Source organism: Propithecus coquereli, unplaced genomic scaffold (assembly GCF_000956105.1).
Source record: "Propithecus coquereli isolate 6110/MARCELLA unplaced genomic scaffold, Pcoq_1.0 Scaffold443, whole genome shotgun sequence".
Taxonomy (NCBI): Eukaryota; Metazoa; Chordata; class Mammalia; order Primates; family Indriidae; genus Propithecus; species Propithecus coquereli.
The window spans coordinates 624,551-644,732 of record NW_012150208.1 but is presented as its reverse complement, the minus strand read 5'-3'; the positions used below and the strand labels follow the sequence as shown (position 1 = coordinate 644,732).

The window sequence follows — 20,182 nt, the reverse complement described above, 5'->3', positions numbered from 1 at the left end:
CGCCGGCGCCGGGCGGGCCTCGCTCCTGCTGCCTGCAGGCCGCTCCCAGCGCGCTCCCGCCCGGCGCCGCGGCCTCGGTGGGCGCGTGGGGGACGCGCTTCCTCCCTCGGCGCGGGCGCGGCGGTGCGCCTTCCGCGGGAGCGGGGCGCGCGTTCCCCCGTGGCGGGGCCAGGGCGGGCTCGGAACTTCGGTTTCTGTGCGGGTTCCTGCAGTCGGCCCCCTCCAGCACTCTCCTTTCTTGAGGTAATTGGCCGTAAAAGTCTGGAATTTGATTCCTTGACAGGGGGGAGAGGATTCGGGTGGGAAAGGCTTGAGGAGGAGGAAAGCTGGCAACGGCGCGCAGTGGGATCAGAGCGGATGCTCGGGGCCGGTCGCGGTGCCACCCTCGCTGGCGGTGTGCAGCGGGGCGAGCGGCCCCCACTCCGTCCTCAGTTTCCTGGTCTGTAAAATGGGGGCGCCAGCAATGCCAGCTGGCGCTGCGGGACTGACGACGTAGGCAGGGGGCTCGGAGTCGCTGCCGCTGCTGGAGTCCTGTTCTCTGGACTCTGAGCCAGCGAGAGCTGGGGCCTGGACCAGCATGGCCCAGCCCTTCTCTCTGGTTCTCTGGACTCCTGGGTCCTGTCTTCCGTCTCTGAGGGCACACGGGGTCATTGTCGGGTGGTGTAAGGATTTCGGAGCTGCTGACTCTCAGGGCTGGAAAGCAGAAGGGGCTTCCTCCTGGCTCCCCTTTTCTTCTCGCAGATCTGCCTTCTGGAGACTGCACCCATCCTCGGGGGAGGAGCCCAGAGGAGGACATGGCTGCGGAGCAAAGGGAAGCAGGGTCTCAGGTGAGCTCATTGCCATCTGTGTTCTTAGTGGGTGGATTTTTTGTTTTCAACCTTCTCACTGCAGTTCTCTACCCAGTACAGTCATCACCAGGTTTCAGAGCAGAAGTCCTTTTACCTTGGATTGGTGGATTCTTAGGGAATGCTTCCCTACCCTCCCAGTCCACGTCTAGTGCTCTTTTCCTTTCCTAATAGACACACTTCTGTTCACTAATCTCAATCCACTGTGCGGTTACTGATTTGATAGGTAAGATGCCCCATGTCCTTATGTCACTAGGGACAGAGCAAACATGCACACCTGGGAAAAATCCTTTCTGGCCCTGCCTCCTTCACTCATCCACGTCTCCCTTCCTACCCCTGTGAGAATGCTTTTCTTTTTCTTTCTACTCCTGAGAATGCTTATGATCCTTCCCCAGTCTTCTCCAACTCATAGTTTTCAGTTTTTTCTCCCTCTTAAGTTTACTGATCATAATCCTTGTTTGTACCACTCTCTTGAAAACTGATCTAGACCTGCTATTTTTATCTTTATGTTCAGGTGAGATAATGCCTGAACAAAGGAGAGCCATGTTGCAGAGGCCACAATGAAGAGGCCTCCTGATTCTGAGAGTAGAGAGAAGACCCCTCAGGAAGTCAGAGGGAGAGTTTTGTGGAGTATTGGTATTGGAGAGGCCATCTCTGTTGCTGTTTGTGGGCCTTAGACAAATAACTCTACCTTTCTGTGCCCCAGTTTCCTAACTATAAAATGGGAATAACAACTGTGCCTACCTCCTAGGGTAGGTGAGAGGATCACCTGAGTTAGTGCATGGAAAGTGTTTAGATCAGGGTGGGATCTGAATTCAGGTTACCATGGTAACTGCTCAATATGTGGTGGTTGTGGGAGCTGAGTGATACTACTATGTTAATAATAATGTTAATGTTGATACATAGAAATTGCTATACAATATTTCTAGCACCCAGAAAATACTTGTTTTTTCTTTGCCCATCTTCATCTAACTCCTAACATTATGACCCTCAGTCCATGCTCAGGCCATCCAGCTGCCACTCGATATGTCTTTCAGAGCACCAGCCACATGTAACCAGAGCCCTTCCACAATGTGGTATTATCTTTTGGACCCACAAATGCAGTGGGATCTGATCTAAGGCTACAGCCAGGATCTGCCGTTGCATAATTGCATAATTGGTCTGTTCTTTCTCCTTTAAGGCTTTCCCATTCTATTGCAACAGAGCCAAGTTGCTCTCCTGCCCAGAATCTTCTCCATCTTCGTGTGCGAGTGAATACCATAGTCCTTTCTAACCGCATCTGCTGCACGTGCATCAATACTTTGTGGACTTGTATGTAAAATTCAGTGACAGGAAGTGTAAGAACAGTGGTTCATGCCTGTAATCCCAGAACTTTAGGAAGCTGAGGCAGGAGGATCACATGAGGCCAGGAGTTGAGACTAGCCTGGGCGACATAGTGAGACCCAGTCTGTACAGAAACACACACACACACACACACACACACACACACACACACACAAATTAGCTGGGTATGATGGAACATACTTGTAGTCCCAGCTACTCAGGAGGCTGAGCTAGGAGAATTGCTTGATCCCTAGATTTGGAGGATACAGTGAACTGTGATCATGCTACTGAAATCCAGCCTGGGTGAACAGAGTGAGACCTGTCTCAAAAAAAAAAAAAGGTCAGAAAGAGAACATCCCAAGTTCTGGGTTCACAGTTAGAAAATTTTAGTTATGCTTCTGCCACTAATAAAGCATGTGGCCTGGAGTCTTGGCTGCTGTGGACCTCATTTGCAATATGAAGATGGAACTAGGAGGTGGCATACATTCCTGTCTAGTTACATGGTTTTCTTTCATTGTTCAAGTTATTTCTTGTGTTTTCTTTGTCTGCCAGTTGGACTGTAAATTCTTTGAGGGCAAAGATCATTTCTTTTATTTCCCCATATGCCAATGTCAATAAATTTTCTTTCTTATCATACATGTATTGTGTGCTCATTGTAATAATTTAGAGGAAAAAACTACATGTATAAAAAAGTAAAATCACTCTTACTGTAACATCTAGAGATAATCACTATCAGCCCTTTGGAATGAATCCCTCAGAATCATTTTCTATGCCCACCTATTTGTGTGCACATGTCTGTCTATATGTGTTTATTTTACCATTTTAACCTATTTTTATTGTGGCAAAATATATATACCATGAAATTTTACCATTTTAACCCTTTTTGAGTATATAATTCACTGATATTTTAAGCACTTTCACATTGTTGTGTAACTGTCATCACTATCCATCTTCATTGAATATTATTTATTTCTTAACCCTAAGAGGTAGGCATTGCAAGGCAGTTTTGCAGAGTGGTTAAAAATGGAGCCTCGGACATTCACCTCGATGGACATTCCACTTCTACACGAGCTACGTGACTTGGACAAATTTCATGTCTTTTTTGTGACTTTGTTTTTTCTTGTATGAAATGGAAACAATAATAGGACCTTCTACATAGGATTGTTGTGGAGATTAAATAAAGAGTATATGCTAAAGAGTAATGTAAAACTTCAAGAGAAGTAATTGGCCCATATAAAACCTTCAATAAATTATATTAATAGCTATTTTAATTTTTATAATTACTATCCTCAAGCTTGAGTAAGCAGACATATAGTGCCTTAAGTTATTTAATCTAGGCAGGGCACAGTGGCTCATGCCTGTAATCCTAGCACTCTGGGAGGCCAAGGCGGGAGAATCTCTTGAGCTCAGGAGTTCGAGACCAGCCTGAGCAAGAGCAAGACCCTGTCTCTACTAAAAATAGAAAAAATTAGCTGGGCATGGTGGTGTGCACCTGTAGTCCCATCTACTGGGGAGGCTGAGGCAGGAGGATCACTTGAGCCCAGGAATTAGAGGTTGCTGTGAGCGAGGCTGATGCCGTGACACTCTAGCCCAGGAAATAGAGCCATACTCTGTCTCAAAAAAAAAACCAGTTATTTTACCTAGTCTCCATCAGTGCGTATTTAGGTTGTTTCCATTTTTTTCTATTACAAACACTATGATGGTATCTTTGTATTTGCACTTTTCTGCACTTTTCATTACACTACAAATATAGTAATTGGTGAGTTAAAGGATATACAGGACCTTGAATAGTATCAGAAGCATTTCATGGGTGTCCTGTGTGCCTCCTCTACTGCTTCCCTCTTCACTCTGTGAGGGGTGGTCTGGGTGAGCTGGAATGGCTTGTCCTTGCAGGTGTCACTGATGTTCGAGGATGTGGCTGTGCTCTTCAGTCGGGATGAGTGGAGAAAGCTGGATCCTTCTCAGAGAAACTTGTACCGAGAGGTGATGCTGGAGAACTATAGTCACCTGGTCTCTCTGGGTAAGGACATTTCCCCTGCAGTTACTGAATACACAAATTGCAGCATCTCAGCACCTCCTTCCCTGAGTAAGAGCTGCAGGTCATCAAAAAACTTTAGCTGAGTTTGAGGATTATACTAATCAGATCTCTAAAAATAAAGATTACAAGCATATTCCCCCTTATGGGCATGGAATTGCCCCACGTATGGGAATGGAGAAGGTGGTGTTGCTAATCATCTCTTCCCTCTGTATAATTGCACATGATTAAGGCATCATTTCCCCACAATGATTGTTCTGTGATTGGTTTGCTCGTCTCTCAATAGGGCTTTGTTTAACCTCAACCTACCACTTACCTTTCCCTCTTGTCTTTTCCAGGGGTTGGCAAACTTTTTCTGTAAAGAGCCGGGTAGTAAATATTTTAGGATTTGTCTGCCACATAATGGTCTCTATAACATAGTTCTCTTTTTTTTCACCGTTCTTTGCACAAGTCCATGCATAAACAAGCGGTAGTCTGGATTTGACCCACAGCCTATAGTTTGATGACTGCTGCACTTGTTGAAAAGGAGTCAGATAGTGTTTTCTCATTTTAAACAAGCTACCTGGTACATAATCCTTTCTATAGATACTTGCTTATAAATTTTATTCGGTCTACATCCCATATTCCCTCTTTTATGGAAAGCTAATGGCACCCTATTAATTACCAAGGCTGCATGTTTATCTTATCTTCCTCACATACAGTTAATTATACCAGAGTCGTGTCCTGCAAGTCACTTGCCTTTTCCTTAACACATCCCCTTACATCATGGGGGCACAACTTAAGCAACCCACGGCAGTTTTTTATACCATCCTCTGGGTTTGGCACTTAAATCTGGGAAAACTCTTTGTGTCAAAACAAAATCAAGTCTGGTTTTTTATTTTGTTTTTTTTCTGTCTGTGAGCAGGACTCCCATTTACCAAACCAAAAGTGATCTCCCTGTTGCAGCAAGGAGAAGATCCGTGGAAGGTAGAGAGAGAGAGTCCTGGCAGACCCTCTCTAGGTGAGTGGGTGGGCCCAATGTGCCGGGAACCGCTACAGGCCATAGCCTGGCTAGTAAGAGGAACTGCAGCCTGGATTTGGGCTGGGAAACTCCCTTCAGGGTTTTCGGTCCTCTGGAAGTGGTGAGGAAGAGGAAGCCCAGGCTCTTAGATAGGAGCTTCTGCTTATTCTGTTGTATTCACTGCATAGATGAAACTCTCAGAATCTCTTTTCTGTTCTTTCCTGTTATTTCAGAACAGCGCTGCATTTTCATGTATTCATTCGACAAACGTAGTGTATTTAAGGAATTGCAAATAATTCACTCTGGCTAAAGCTCAGGGTATGTATTTGGGGAAAGAAGGAGGTAAAGAAGGAAATGAGCCTAGAAAGCTGGGGAAGGGCCATGTGGTAAGTGCTCTGCTACGGTTCTAAGATGTGCACTCTGTGGTAGGGGAATGGAAATCATTGAAGGAGTTAAGCAGAGAATCACGTGGTCCTTGGTATCTTAGAAACTTTAATCTGAATCAGAAACAATTTCAGTGTCCTTCAATAGAAGAATAACTAAAGAAGCTACAGTGTGTTCTTACTCTGACAAACATTGTCACACTGAAAACAAAAGAGCCCACTGATTTGGACAGAGTTCCAAAGCTCATTAAGTACTAAAGCAAGTTAAAGAGCATTATTATGACATGTCACCATTTATGTTTAACAAAAATTATGTGCGTGTGTGTCTTTGTGTGATGTGCGTATAAGCCAGAGAGAAAGGAGGACACACCTCAGCTGGTAACACTAGTTACATTTGGGATGGGATCGAGAATGGGTCTGATGAAAGGGGACTTTATTTACATGTAATGTTTTAATTTTTCATAGAGAATATATTGATGAAGTTCTTTTTTTTTTAATTCATGAAGTTCTTAAGTGATTTGAGTTTAATAAGAATGGTCACTTTGGAAGCATCCAACGGCATAGATTTAAAATGAAGCAAAACTAGAGGTGGGAATCCTTACATGGCTTATTGCAGCCATGGAGGCAGGAAGTTAGTAAGGCCTGGAGAATGGAGAAGGCACTTTCCATGAGGTTCATGAGGGAGGAGGAGGAGCCAGTGTGATCAGGGTACAGGACACCTTTGGTGTGGGATAGTTTTCATTTGAGGTAGAGTGAAACACGCGAGTATTGATCTCTGGTGGGCAGGGATACGAGGTAGACAGGGCTGGGACTCACAAGGGAGGTAAGAAGTAGATGAATTTATGACACATTTAGGTGGTAGAATAAACAGGTCTTGTTAATTGATTGGATGAGGGGGCTGAGAGAGAGCGGTGTTAAGGATACCTCTTAAGGTTTTGATGGAGAACTGCTGCCATTTACAGAAACAATGGGCTAAACAGGTTGGAGGGAATAATCGTGAATTTGGCTTTAGGCATGTTGACTTTGAGGTGTCTTTGAGGCAGCTAGGTTGCTATTTTGAGTAGGCTGCCTAAAAGTGGGAGAAGAGAGCAGAGGAGACCTCTTGCCTAGAGTCTAAGTTTGTAATTGAATCTGGCCTGTGGAAAGAGGCAGAGTGAGAAGAATTGGGGGTCTAGGACTAAACCCTAAGGAACTTCAAGGATTAAAGATCAGATAGAGGAAAATTAGCACACGAAGGAGATTGTGGAAAACGAGAACATCATGCAGGAAAATAGAGGGTCACTCTAGCATAGGAAGAATGTGTCTCAAGGGAGACAAGGATCGCTGTCAGATGCTGCCGAGAGGTAAGTTAGATGAGAACTGAAGAGAGTGTCTTGTCTTAGCTGCATGGAGGTCATAGTGCCTTAGCAAGGGCAGTGGTGGGGCAGAAGCCAGAATGGAGCTGATGAGTGGTGAGTGAGAGGGAGGAGATGGACAGGTATAGAATGCACTGTGTGGAGAAATATGCTTACAGAGAGAGACAAAATCAGAGGTAAAGGAGTGACAGCAGCACTAAATGGAAGAGCTCTTCTATGTATATATACACAAGTATTTTTATATGTTTCTTTCTCCACTCAGTTATAATACAGGTTGAGTGCCTCTTATCCAAAAATCCAAAATCCAAAATGCTCCAAAATCCAAAATTTTCTGAACACCTATATGACATTCAAAGGAAATGCTCACTGGAGCATTTTGGATTTCAGATTTTCAGATTAGGGATGCTCAACTGGTAAATATAATGCAAATATTCCAAAATAAAAAAAAAATTTAGAACACTTCCTGTCCCAAGCATTTCGGATAAGGGATACTCAACTGGTATACAATGCATCATATTCTGCACCTTCCGCTTGGTGTGTATTGAAGCTCTTTCCATGTCAGCACATAGAGAACTTCCTCCCTCTGGGAAGTAGTTCTGAGGCCGCAGGCTGGCTCTCTTCTTGGCTAGGGGAAGAAGTGATCTTGGTTACATGTGGCTTTGGATGATGGTAGCCCAGCAGGTCTGATTTGAGCCAGGATGTTATAAATGTTACTTTTTGCTTATCAGCAGTATGGAAATTGATTTAAAGCTGTGCCCTTATCATGTACCAATGTAAAGTCCTAATTTAATAAAATTAGAGTTAACCCAAATGTCCATTAAAGGAATGTGGTCATAAACTGTGGCACATCCACACAGTGGATTCTATGCAGCTGTAAAGAAGAATGAGGAAGACCTCTGTAATACCACTATGTTCCACTGTAGAATATATTAGTAAGTGGGGAAATGTACAGAACGATAAGTATAGTACTGTTAGCTAAGAAAGGAGGGGGGTACCTCCCGAAAGGTGGTATGTGTATATTTGCTTATATCGTGATGCACCACATAACATTTCAGTCAACAGTGTACCACACAAATGACGGTGGTCCCATAAGATTATAATACCATATATTTCCTTTTCTGTGTTTACATACATGTAGATAACACAAATACTTAACCATTGTGTTATAGTTGCCTACAGTATTCACTGCAGTCACATACTATACAGGTTTGTAGCCCAGGAGCAATAGGGCATATCATGTAGCTTAGGTGTGTAGTAGGCTATTCCATCTAGGTTTGTGAAGGTACGTTCTATGATGTTCTCATAATGACAAAATAGCCTAATGATGCATTTCTCAGAAGATATCCCAATCGTTAAGCAGTGCCTGACTGTGCTTAAAAAAATAATAAAAAAAGGATAAAAGCAGATCAATAAAAATGGTTAGCTGTAAGCTGAAGGAAAAAGAAGGATGAAGGGAACAGGGATAAAATCTAAAATCTTTTGAGATATCTCAGTTTTGACTTTGAAACTATAAAAATGTTTTATAAAATGTTAAAACAAAATTAAATAAGAACAAGCAAGTATTCCCTAAGTATTGAAAGTAAAGTGAAACAAATGACTCTAATTGCATTTCAGGCTTAACTACATGGTGAAGAATTATTTCAGATGCCTTCACATCATAGCAGTTTGATTTATTAGTGGTTTATATCCTAAGGACAAAAATATCTGCAAACAATAGTGTTAATTTTGGTGGGCATAATAAGAGTAGTTTTAATATATTTATCAATAAAATTATTGATGTCTGGGATATGCTTAGCATAATCTGGTGGAAGAGATGTAGGGATTTGCATTAGTTTGTTAGGAGTGCCATGACAAAGGACCACAAGCTGAGTGGCTTAAAACAGCAAATGTATTGTCTTGCAGTTGCTGGAGGTCCAAAAATCAAGGTACTGGCAGGGTCCTGCTCCCTCTGAGACTCTGGGTAGAATTCTTCCTTGCCTATTCTGAGCTTGTAGTGGTGGCTGACAGTCCTGGGTATTCCTTGGCTTGGAGCTGCATCTATCCTATCCTCACCTCAGTCTTTACATTGTGTTCTCCCTGTGTGTCGTCTTGTCTTTCTTTTGTGCATGCCCATGTCGAAATTCCCCCTTTTTACAAGGAACTAGTCATAATGGGCTAGGGTGCACCCTAATAACCTCATTTAGTTTGACCCTATTTCTAAATAAGGTCACATTCTAAGGTGCTGGAAGTTAGGACTTCAACATATCTTTTTTGAGAGACACAATTTAATCCCTAAGAAGGTTATAGATGGAGGAGCGTTAGTGGTTGTTGAAGCTGGCTTGGGTATTTACTGTACAATTCATGCTACTTTTGCATATGCTGGGAATTTTCCACATTAAAAGCTTTAAAAATTAAAGTTACTACCACAAAATTTCTAGAACAGCATTTCTCTTTTCCACCAACGCAAACATTATGGAGAGTGTTTACAAATGTGTAATACTACGCCTGTTAATGGTTTATGTATACTTCTCAGCATTAGCTAGCTTCCTGAGTTCTCTGACTCTAGAAAACTTATGAGACGGCAGATTTCTAAAAGTGACATTTTTATAGAAGTAATATTGACCCTGACTGGCTATATGATAAAGTGGGCAGGGACACTTCAGGAAATGAGTCTGGAAGCTGGCTTGGGTTCACAGATTTGAACGCTGCCTTCAGCCCTCGTACTACCCCTCCATCTATCCTGTAGCTGATCCTTTAAAATCCCATCTTGTATGTTAGTTCTTCCGTAAAACTCTAGCCACCACCTGCATCCTTCCTACCTGTACCCTACACTATCTAAGGATAGTTTGGATGCTGTTCTAAGCCCATGTTTGCATCCATTTCTACCTTGTGTTTTTATTATAGAAATTATCTCATTTTGTTGTGACTGCCCACTAACTTCTTCGTCTCTAATGCCAAACTGTAAACTCCTTGAAGAAATGAACTGTTTTCTTTGTATCTGTGGATCCGTAGTGTATTGTGGGTCGGTCACCAGTGCCTGGGATGGACCCTAATACATAGTAGATGCTTTTAAATTTTTGATAAATGAATAAAATAAGCAGCAATCAATGATTTTTGAAATAACAAGAGGATTTCTATGTATTAAGAGAGATAAACTCAGTGGGGGAATAACACTGGAAAGATAAGAAGTGGGTCGAAGGAACAAATTGAGAATCAGTAGTCACTCTAGAGTAAGAAAGTCTTAAACTTGGCCATATTCATGATGGCTGTTAGAGACCTTTTAGTGATGGCATTTAAGAAAATTTGATGACTGCCTAGACTCGGCTTGCAGAGAAGATTCCAGAATGAAACTAAGAATTTACGGTAAAGTAGCTGAAAAGGTTATGATGTCATTTTGAACTGGGAAATGTATAAAAAAGGTTTGAAAAGGAATGCACTGGGTTCAGATTTGGGCAGGCTAAATTTAAAAAGAAAGATACTCAAATGGAAATTCTAGCAGGCAGTTGGAAATACCTCCATGAAATATTTTGAGGAGAGTCAGGATAATCGTTCACACAGAAGATGTGGGAGTGAATGAAATCATCTAGGGAGAGAAGATTAAAGAAACACTCTCAGAGTATAGTAAGAGCCAAGGAAAGAGAATCTAGGCCTAATAAAAGGAACAAATGAGGCCAGACATGGTGGTTCACACCTATAATGCCAGCACTCTGAGAGGCCAAGGCAGGAAGATCGCTTAAGCTTGGGCGCTCAAGGCTGTAGTGAGTTATGATTGTGTCACTACACTCCAGCCTGGGTGACAGAGTGAGACCCTGTCTCAAAAAAAAAAAAAAAAAAATGGAGCAAGTCAGGGCAGTGGTCATTAGCAAGATCATTCAGGTCTCCAAACTTCTGACCTAAGTCTTAACCTTGTTCTGCAGGAAGTAGGTCAGGCCTGGGTTTGATTCCAGGAGGGAACTTTGGTTGAACTCTACCTGAGAAGACATATTTATATGCCTATAGAAAATTCTAAGCAGATCATAAGGAACAGTAAAGATGTCTACAATCTAAGACTCATGTCTGCCTAGTGGAAAACATGAATTCAGGACTAAGGTATTGGCACGTTAGAGTTGGGATGAGTTTCCCAGAATTGGTATGGACCCTTGCGTTATAATTATGTCCATTAAAAAATAAAAATTCCCCATGTCTCATTTCCTTATTCTCCTTTAAATAAAACTGTTTGAAAGGGTTTCTATTCTTGATGTTTCTGTATTCTCACCTCCCATTGTTTCCTCTGTGCATTCCATTTGAGCTTTCTTTATTATTCCACTAAAAGCACTATTATTATATCCTAAAGAACCTCCATCTTGCCATAATCAGGGTTTAGTTTTTAGTCATCAAATTATTTGTTGCAATTATCATTCACTCCTCCCGAAGTACTTTCTTCCTTTGGCTCTGGAATATCATATTCTCCTGATATTCTTCTTCTTAACCTTGACATATTCTTTCTTTTCTTTTTATTTTATTTTTATTTTAGAGACAGGGTCTCACTCTGTCACCCAGGCTGGAGTGCAGTGGCAGGATCATAACTCATTGCAGCTTCAAACATCTGGGCTCAAGCAGTCCTCCTGCCTCAGCCTCCCAAGTAGCTGGGACTACAGGCACAGGCCACCACAACTGGCTAATTTTTAAATTTTTTGTAGAGACAGGGTCTCACTATGTTGCCCAGACTGGCTTTGAACTCTTGGCCTGAAGCAATCATCCCACCTCTGGCTTCTCAAAGTGCTGGGATTATAGGCATGAACCACCACACCTGCCCAACCTCTAAATATTGCAGTACCTAAGTGATTCTTTCAGTTCCTTGGCTTTAAATAAAACTAACGTGCTGACAACTTTCAAATGCATTATCTATAGCTTTGACCTCCTGGATCTCCAGAATAATATACACAAATGAACCTTTGAGTATCTTCTTTCTGTGTCTATTAAGGCAGCTTAGCCATGACAAACATATCTGAAACAGAATACCCGCTCAGACTTGCCCTTTTCGTGGTCTTCTTCTCAGTGTCTGGTACCAGCTTTTAGCATTTTCAGGCTAGAAGCCTAGGAATGATCCCTAGTTAGGAGTGATCCCTAACTTTTTTGTTTCTGTCTCAGTGCTCTGTGAGTCCTGTTAGTTCCAGTCCCAGTAGGTCTTCCTTCACAGTATGTCCTGATGCAGTCATCTGTACCTCAACCCCTTTCTGCTTTCGAGGTAGCCTCTCCTCTCCCTGCTCCACTGGTGCCCCAGCGTAGTCTCCTCTCCGCACAGTAGCCAACGCAGATGAGCACATAATTCCTCTGTGGCTTCCCATCAGGCTTAGAGTAAAATTCCAGAGTCCTTATCATGACCTGGGAGGCCTCAGAGGATTTGCCCCTCATCTCTTGCTCCAGTCTTATTTTATCATTTTACCATTTCCCTCTTAACTGCACTGCATCTAGTCTCTTTGCTGTTCCTCAAAAGCCAGCCACACTTTCACTTTTGTGTTTGCTGATTCCTATACCTGGGAAGCTGTTTCTTCAGATATACATATGGCTTCTATTTATCTACTTGTTATTTGTCACATCATTCTCCCTTCCTCCCTGTGTAAGCTCCTTGAAACTGGAACCCTGTCTTATTCAACACATTATCTGCATTCCCCAGAATATTACCTGGCCCATAGTACGCACTTCACGAATATTCGTGAATGGAAAGCATGTCCCCATTTACATAAAAATAAAGAAATAAGAGAAAAAAAGAGAGTGCTGCATGTAGTTCAGCATACCTCGGCAATAAGGGAGGGAGGTGAGGCCAGAGGTGGACAAAGGTCAGATCATGAAGTGCCTTGTTTACCATGTAAAGGACTCTGGACTTCAGACATGAATCACTGAAAAAATCTGTTGGAGGAGCTTAAGAAAGTTGGCAACAGAATGAGGGATGGATTTTAGAAAGGCTGCAGTGTGTAGACTGAATTGAAAGAGGGCAAGACTCAAGACAGGGACACTAGTTAGGAGATTATGGTAGAGACAGTAATGCATGGGAAACAAAATACCACCTAGGTACCCAATCCTGATGCTCAGGTTTCTCATAAAGGTGAGTTGGTCACATAGCTGCAGCCTTTCTTTACCCTAAGGCCTAAGGCAGGATCTCTACCGTTACCTTATACGTTAGAGTCTAAATTGCAGACTCTTGCTACCCTCTTCGCAGCACGTGTACTAAAACCTAGAAACAACGACTGATATACACAGGGGAAAGGACTCCATTTTTGTCACTGTCCCCTAAATGTTTGGCCCAAACAATGTATTGCATTTTTTTTTTTTTTTGAGATGAGATCTCGCTCTGTTGCCCAGGCTGATCTCAGACTCCTGGGCTCAAATGATCCTCCTGCCTCTGTAGTAGCTGGATTACAAGCATGTGCCACTGTGCCTGGCTATGTATTGAAATTTGATTGTTTAATTTAGCAAGACTTAAATGGGGAGGGAAATAGAAAGGTATTAAGAAGAAGGTAACAAAACTCCTCTTTCCCTTACAATAAATAATAAAGGTATGGATGCATATAAAATTAGTCAAGGAAGGTATTTAGAGTGGGCAAAAAAGTCCAAAACTCTAGGGAATACCATTTTTTAAAAAAGGAATGGAAAAAGAGTTATCCATGAAGGAAACTGAGAAGTGAACAATGGTAGGGGGGAAAAAAGCAGAATATATTACCGCATTTAATAAAGCAGGAGTAATTTGTACAGAGGTGAGAAAGTGAATGTTAAATAGATGGGAATGGCAAATACAATGAGATGCCAGTAATCTCTTTAAATGGTTACTTCCAGCCCAGGAGAAAATGCCAAATTATGTGCACAGTTCTCCTGACAGAATTTAATATTGAATTGTATCCTCACCCAATTTTAATATTTTTTTAATTCTGTTCTTTACTACTTTTTCATGTTAACCTTGCTTTACCTTTTTATATCCATGCCTATCTTATTGTTGATCTTTGACTTTTTGGAGCCCTTCCTGCATGGCCTCTCTTGCTTGATGCATGAACTCAGGCTGCCTTCCTAACTTGCAGCTCTCAGCTTCATGCCTACCTTATGGCACCTCTGTAGATTAATTCAGTAAGGCTTTCTTGTTTGAACTGGCCCTGAAACCTCTTCAATCACCCATGTACTGTCCTGGAAGACAACTTATGCGGGGGTTTGAGATGCGTGTGTGTGTGTGTGTGTGTGTGTGTGTGTGTGTGTGTGTGTATGTATAATATATATGTATATTTGTATATATGAAATTAATACGTAAGTAATTAAGAACATTGACCTTGTTCAAATTAGGAATATATAAATAAGATTGATAAGACTAACAAGTTTTATATATAACTGCAGTGCCATCAAGAGAATCTGTAGGAAAATAGTGCATGCTAATCTGCTTGTGAAGAACACATGTTAGAAAAGGAAAGTGAGAGAGAAAGAGAGAGAGAAAGAGAGATACGGATATAGAAAGAAATATAAATATAATACAGTATATATGTGTGTGTATATAATATAAAGGTGTGTAATACATATATTTAACACTCTGGTAAGTGCTACATTAAGGGGAGTAAGACTGGAAGCTCAGAATCAAGAAAGAATTCAGAGAGAGTTAATATTTGAACTAAATCTAAAGGATACACAGAAATTTGGTATGAGAGAAAAGGGGGAAGATTTTTTAGGTTAGGAATAATTACACAAATAAAATCATCAAGAAGATAATTTAGGAGTCCATAATGTGCTTTGGATCCTGACCCAAATTGCCTTTCCCAACTCATGCCCTCCTTATAATCCTTTTCTCAATTCTCCCAATTCTTCTGGTAACTCTTAACTCTCTTACTTTCTTACCCTCTTACCCTCTTTAAATGGGTGTGCTTTATTCTTTTCTTTTCCCTAGTATTTCAACGTCCATCAATTGTATTTTGTTATACTAACTCTCCTGTTTTTTCTTCTTACTATGTTTTGACCAGATACTAGGCCCATATTTAAATATCAGCGATATTTATTTATTCATTCTACACATCTAGTCTCAGTAGCTAAATGCTGTGATATCACATGAAACATCTTCAGTTTCTTTTTTTTCCCCTCCAGGATGGAATACAAAGTCAACTCAAACACAAGACTCTTTATTTCAGGGCCTGATAATGAAAAGATCCAAAAATGGGCCCTGGGACTTGAAATCAGAAAAGCCTTGTACACATGAAGGCAGATTAGAGAAAAAGCAAGATAAAAAGGAAAGTTTTCATATGGTTTCAGTTACCCACAAAAAAATCCCGACTGTAGAAAGAAGCCATAAAAATATTGATTTTATTCAAAACATCAGCCCCAGATCAATTCTTGTGATGCAACAGACAGTTCCCAGAGAAAAAACACCAAAATGTGACCTACAAGGAAACAGCTACAAACAGAATTCAAATTTATTTAATCAACCAAAAATCACAGCAGAGAAACGCTATAAATGTAGTATGTGTGAAAAAACCTTCATTAACACTTCATCCCTTCGTAAACATGAGAAAAACCACAGTGGAGAAAAATTATTTAAATGTAAAGAATGTTCGAAAGCCTTTAGCCAAAGTTCAGCTCTTATTCAACATCAAATAACTCATACTGGAGAGAAACCATACATATGTAAAGAATGTGGGAAAGCCTTCACTCTCAGTACATCCCTTTATAAACATCTAAGAACCCATACTGTAGAGAAATCCTATAGGTGTAAAGAATGTGGTAAATCCTTCAGCCGAAGGTCAGGCCTTTTTATACATCAAAAAATTCATGCTGAACAAAACCCTTGTAAATATAATCCAGGTAGGAAGCCATCTAGTTGTAGCACATCCCTTCCTGGATGTCAAAGAATTCATTCCAGAAAGAAGTCCTACTTATGTAACGAATGTGGCAACACCTTTAAGTCTAGCTCATCCCTTCGTTATCATCAGCGAATTCACACTGGAGAGAAACCTTTTAAATGTAGTGAATGTGGGAGAGCCTTCAGTCAGAGTGCATCTCTTATTCAACATGAAAGAATTCACACTGGAGAAAAGCCCTACAGATGTAACGAATGTGGAAAAGGCTTCACCTCTATTTCACGACTTAATAGACACCGAATAATTCATACTGGTGAGAAGTTTTATAATTGTAATGAATGTGGCAAAGCCTTAAGTTCCCACTCAACACTTATTATACATGAGAGAATTCACACTGGAGAGAAACCATGTAAATGCAAAGTGTGTGGGAAAGCCTTCAGACAGAGTTCAGCTCTCATTCAACATCAGAGAATGCATACTGGAGAAAGACCCTATAAATGTAGTGAGTGTGGGAAGACATTCAGGTGTAATTCATCCCTTAGTAATCATCAGAGAATTCATACTGGAGAGAAACCATATCGATGTGAGGAATGTGGGATATCTTTTGGCCAAAGTTCGGCTCTTATTCAACATCGAAGGATTCATACTGGAGAGAAACCCTTTAAGTGTAACACATGTGGGAAAACTTTCAGACAAAGCTCATCACGTATTGCACATCAGAGAATTCATACTGGAGAGAAACCCTATGAATGTAATACATGTGGGAAACTTTTCAACCACAGGTCATCCCTTACTAATCATTATAAAATTCATATTGAAGAGGACTCCTAGAAAGTAGATTTGCATGTGTGAAAGCCTTAAACCAAAGTTCATCAGAAAATATATACTTCAGAGTTATGTATAAATGTAATGGATATGAAAAACTCTTATGTTTACTTACTCATTAGATATTAAATTCTGTGGATAAACCTTGACTATGTAATAGATAGGAAGAAAGTGTCTGTGCCGGTCAGACTCTTTTAAAAATAGCCGGAGATGAAGAATTTACAACTGGACACATTAACTTTGGTCATTTATAAAATAAAAGGTATTTGTTTTCCCTCTTTCTATAGCAGTGTGTGCTAGGTATCATATGTGATCATTAGAAACATCTAAGTAGGTGGGGAGGTGTGCTCTGGATTTCTCGTTAGAGAAAATACCAAAGTATATACACTGGTAATATTTTTATGTAACACTTTCATAGCATATGAAAGAATTGATCGAAGAAATTATACATTTTTAGAGAAAAGGACCAAAATAAGGGAAAAATGAACTGTAAACTACCTCTCAGTCTCTGGGATTTGTCCTTTACCTGACCTGGTAAAGGTATGTGCATGAATTTGCATGAATTTGTGCATGAATTTCATTAAAAAACAGAAAAATAAAAGTCTGGTCTCTTTTGTTCTAGTAATTGCTGTGAATTGGGAATTTTCTACTCAATTCTTAAGTCTGTACTCAGAAATGCTCTCATTGCCCTGAAGTTATATTTATTATGAAAATATACCTGCTATATCCTGTGAGCTGTCATCTTAGGTGTATTAAAGAGAAAAATAGGCAATTATTCCAAGTCTAAAGCTACAGCAAAAGGACTTATCAGAATTTTAACAATTCTAACACCCATGGCAAAATCTTGAAAAGGACATTGCTGTGGTCTGAATGTTTGTGTTCCCCCAAAATGTGTATGTTGAAATCCTAACCCCCAAGGTGATGGTATTAGGAAGTGGTGTCTTTGGGCAGGTGATTAGGTCATCAGAGTGGAGGCCTCATGGATTGGATTAGTGCCCTTATAGGCCCAAGGGACTTTGTTTTGCCTTTCCACCATATGAGAACACATCAAGAATATACCTTCTTTGGACCAGAAGACAGCCTCCAACAGACACCAAACCTGCTAGCATCTTAATCTTGGATTTCCCAGCCTCCAGAACTGTGAGAAATAAATTTCATTTGTTTACAAGTTACCCAGTGTGAGGTATTTTGTGATAGCAGCCCAGACATACTAAGATAGGTGTCAGTTACTTCATAAACTGAGTAAATGTGGGGGTGTTTGTTTTTTCATTTTTGCGGGATGGGTATAGCAGTCCTGGAGGTACTGCAATGCTAGGTTGATGTGTGGAGTGGCTGGAACAAGCTCCTATTACATCTCCCTGCTCCAGAAATCCATTTGATATATTGTCCTTGAATAGAGAGTGTATCAGGTATTAAACTGATAAGAACAGATACTATACTTGATCTTAGCCAAAAGGCTGAAAAGCAGTTAGCAATTTTTTTTAACTTTGGGGCAGATACTGTACCACACACTGCAAGTTTTAAGAAGAAAGACAGTCCTTTCTTCAAGAAGCCATAAATTGACAGGGAGGAACTAGCAAATCAGTAAGCAAATTATATCACAGTATGTAAGCGTGGTTGTTGTAATAGGCAAATAAGTTATGACAGTATGTTGCCGTACAAGAATGTTGTAAAATTTGCACAAGATGAAAGAGACCTCATCAAGGGAGCCTGGACATTTGAAAGAAAGCTTTTCAGAGGCAGCAATGCCTTAACCAAGTTTGGAGGAATAATAGGAGTCTTCTGAGGGTGAAATAAAATTTCCAAATAAGAGGAAACTACATGTGCCAAAGTAGAAGTGAGTAATACTGGCATGTTTGGGAGACTTACGTGTAGAACTAGTGAGCAGGAGAATGAGAGATGTTAAAGCTTGAGTAGAAGGCAGAGGCCAGTTAACAAAAAGCCTTGTTTGCCATGCTAAGTGGTTTGGATTTTATCCTAAAATTGCTGGATGGAGTCAAAAATGTTAAGAAAGGGAATTGTCCTGGCAACAGTGTGTAGGGCATAAATTTAGGGGGTTGAAGAAACCTGGGCAGACTGGTGCCTAGAAATCTGGGCTATTGTAATTCAAGTGATGAATGAGGTCCAAACTCAAGCAGGGACGGCGTGGGTGGAGAACAGGAGACAGATAATCATGTATTAGAATAAGACATGGTTTGCAAGCAAATAGGTGATGATGGTGCGTGAGAAGAAAGCTAAGCTGACTCACAGGTAGGGTTGCCAGATAGACGTGCTGTATTTAATGATTTTGTCCTGCATCTGGTATTGACTTTGTCAGGACACCCTAAATGTACTCAGGGTTTTTTCCCCATTAATGAAAAATCATCATTTACAGATATTTTTATGCTTCAGTAATTGGCACTTAAATTGCTTAGGTGGCAACACAAGCTAGAAATCATACTTAAGTTTAGTGCCAATTCAAGCTAGAAATCATATCTCTGCAAATAAAGATCTGAACAATCCCTCGTAGTCTCTCCTATGTTTGACTGAGGGAAGACAAAAAGGGGAAACTGAGAATAAAAGTACTTGCTTTCCATACTAAAGAAAGGAAAAGACTGTTCTTTTGGCAAAAGTCCCTAGTCATAAATAATCTTAAATAATTAGATCTTTGGATCAGTACGCATGCTCTGAAAATCATTCAGCGACAGCCTCACTTCAGGGGCTGTGTTTCCGAAAGTTAGCAAGTTAATGACAGCCTCCAGCTCCTGGAGGTCAGCCAATTAGTGACTGCTTGGTGCTCCTAGCTGTCAGCCTGCATGCGCCTCGCTCCGGTGACCATGCTTCTGAAAGTACGCCAGTCAATAGCAGTCTTATTGCGGTGACCGCACTAACACACTTGAAAGTCTGACAATCTGTAAGCGCTCCTGCTTCGGAAAATCCACCAAGTCCTGGACACCAAGCTTCCGAAAACCTTGGATAAAATCAGCTCTGGCTTTCTTCAGGAGACTGTCCTTGCCAATACAGCTCTCCCTTGCGGATACACATGAAATTCACCTTTTCTATGTCACAATATCAAGTTCAGTTTATTGTTAGTTTGTAAGTTTGCAACTATTTGAACAATTCAACCCCAATTTACTGTTAGTTGTGCTTCAACCTTGTGAGTGAGATTATTCAGTATTTTCGATTCTTGTGGTGATTGCTATAATCTATTTTTAATTTTATATTTTGTATTAATACTTTGCATGAGGTATACCCTATTAGCTTTCATTTGTGCATATTTCAATGTAAGTGTAAATTTCATGATTAATTTTCAAAACATTGTGTATCTGTTAAATTAGGGAAAAGTCCTTTTGAAGCTCTTTCTGCAGTATGTAATTGTTCATTCAATATAAAAAAGGATGAAAAGTCAGATATAAACCAACATATACTAACAAGTAAGCCTAAAAGATATATCCTAAACTACTAAAGAAAGGGATAAAATAACAAATTTCTGATTAAAAGAAACTCAAATGAAAATAAAATAATTGCAGAAGTTGTAATGACCTTCCACACTTTATATCATCACATCAATCTTTTCAGCTCAAATGACCAATAGAACATAACAAAAATATTTTCTGATTCTAAAATTGCAAACATTTTCAAGTGCTAGGATAA

At 40.6% G+C, this 20,182-nt stretch overlaps 1 protein-coding gene across 2 annotated transcripts; it reads left to right on the top strand.

Annotated features, from left to right (window-relative positions):
• The first annotated feature begins 184 nt into the window (after positions 1-184).
• On the top strand, positions 185-16,702 carry LOC105818590 (zinc finger protein 354A). 2 transcript variants are annotated; one of them, XM_012654660.1, is made up of 4 exons: positions 185-827; positions 4,062-4,188; positions 5,108-5,203; positions 15,015-16,702. In XM_012654660.1, exons 1-4 carry the CDS (start codon positions 795-797, stop codon positions 16,553-16,555), a joined length of 1,797 nt encoding a protein of 598 aa, XP_012510114.1. In that variant the 5' UTR covers positions 185-794; the 3' UTR covers positions 16,556-16,702. The 2 variants fall into 2 exon arrangements, with proteins under 2 accessions (XP_012510114.1, XP_012510115.1); XM_012654661.1 differs by lacking the exon at positions 5,108-5,203.
• Positions 16,703-20,182: the final 3,480 nt, after the last annotated feature.

Coding starts and splice junctions, on each gene's coding strand:
- LOC105818590 (XM_012654660.1), top strand. CDS start 795: ATGGCTGCGGAGCAAAGGGAAGCAGGGTCTCAG. Junction 828..4,061: donor AAAGGGAAGCAGGGTCTCAG/GTGAGCTCATTG, acceptor TTGTCCTTGCAG/GTGTCACTGATGTTCGAGGA. Junction 4,189..5,107: donor TAGTCACCTGGTCTCTCTGG/GTAAGGACATTT, acceptor GTCTGTGAGCAG/GACTCCCATTTACCAAACCA.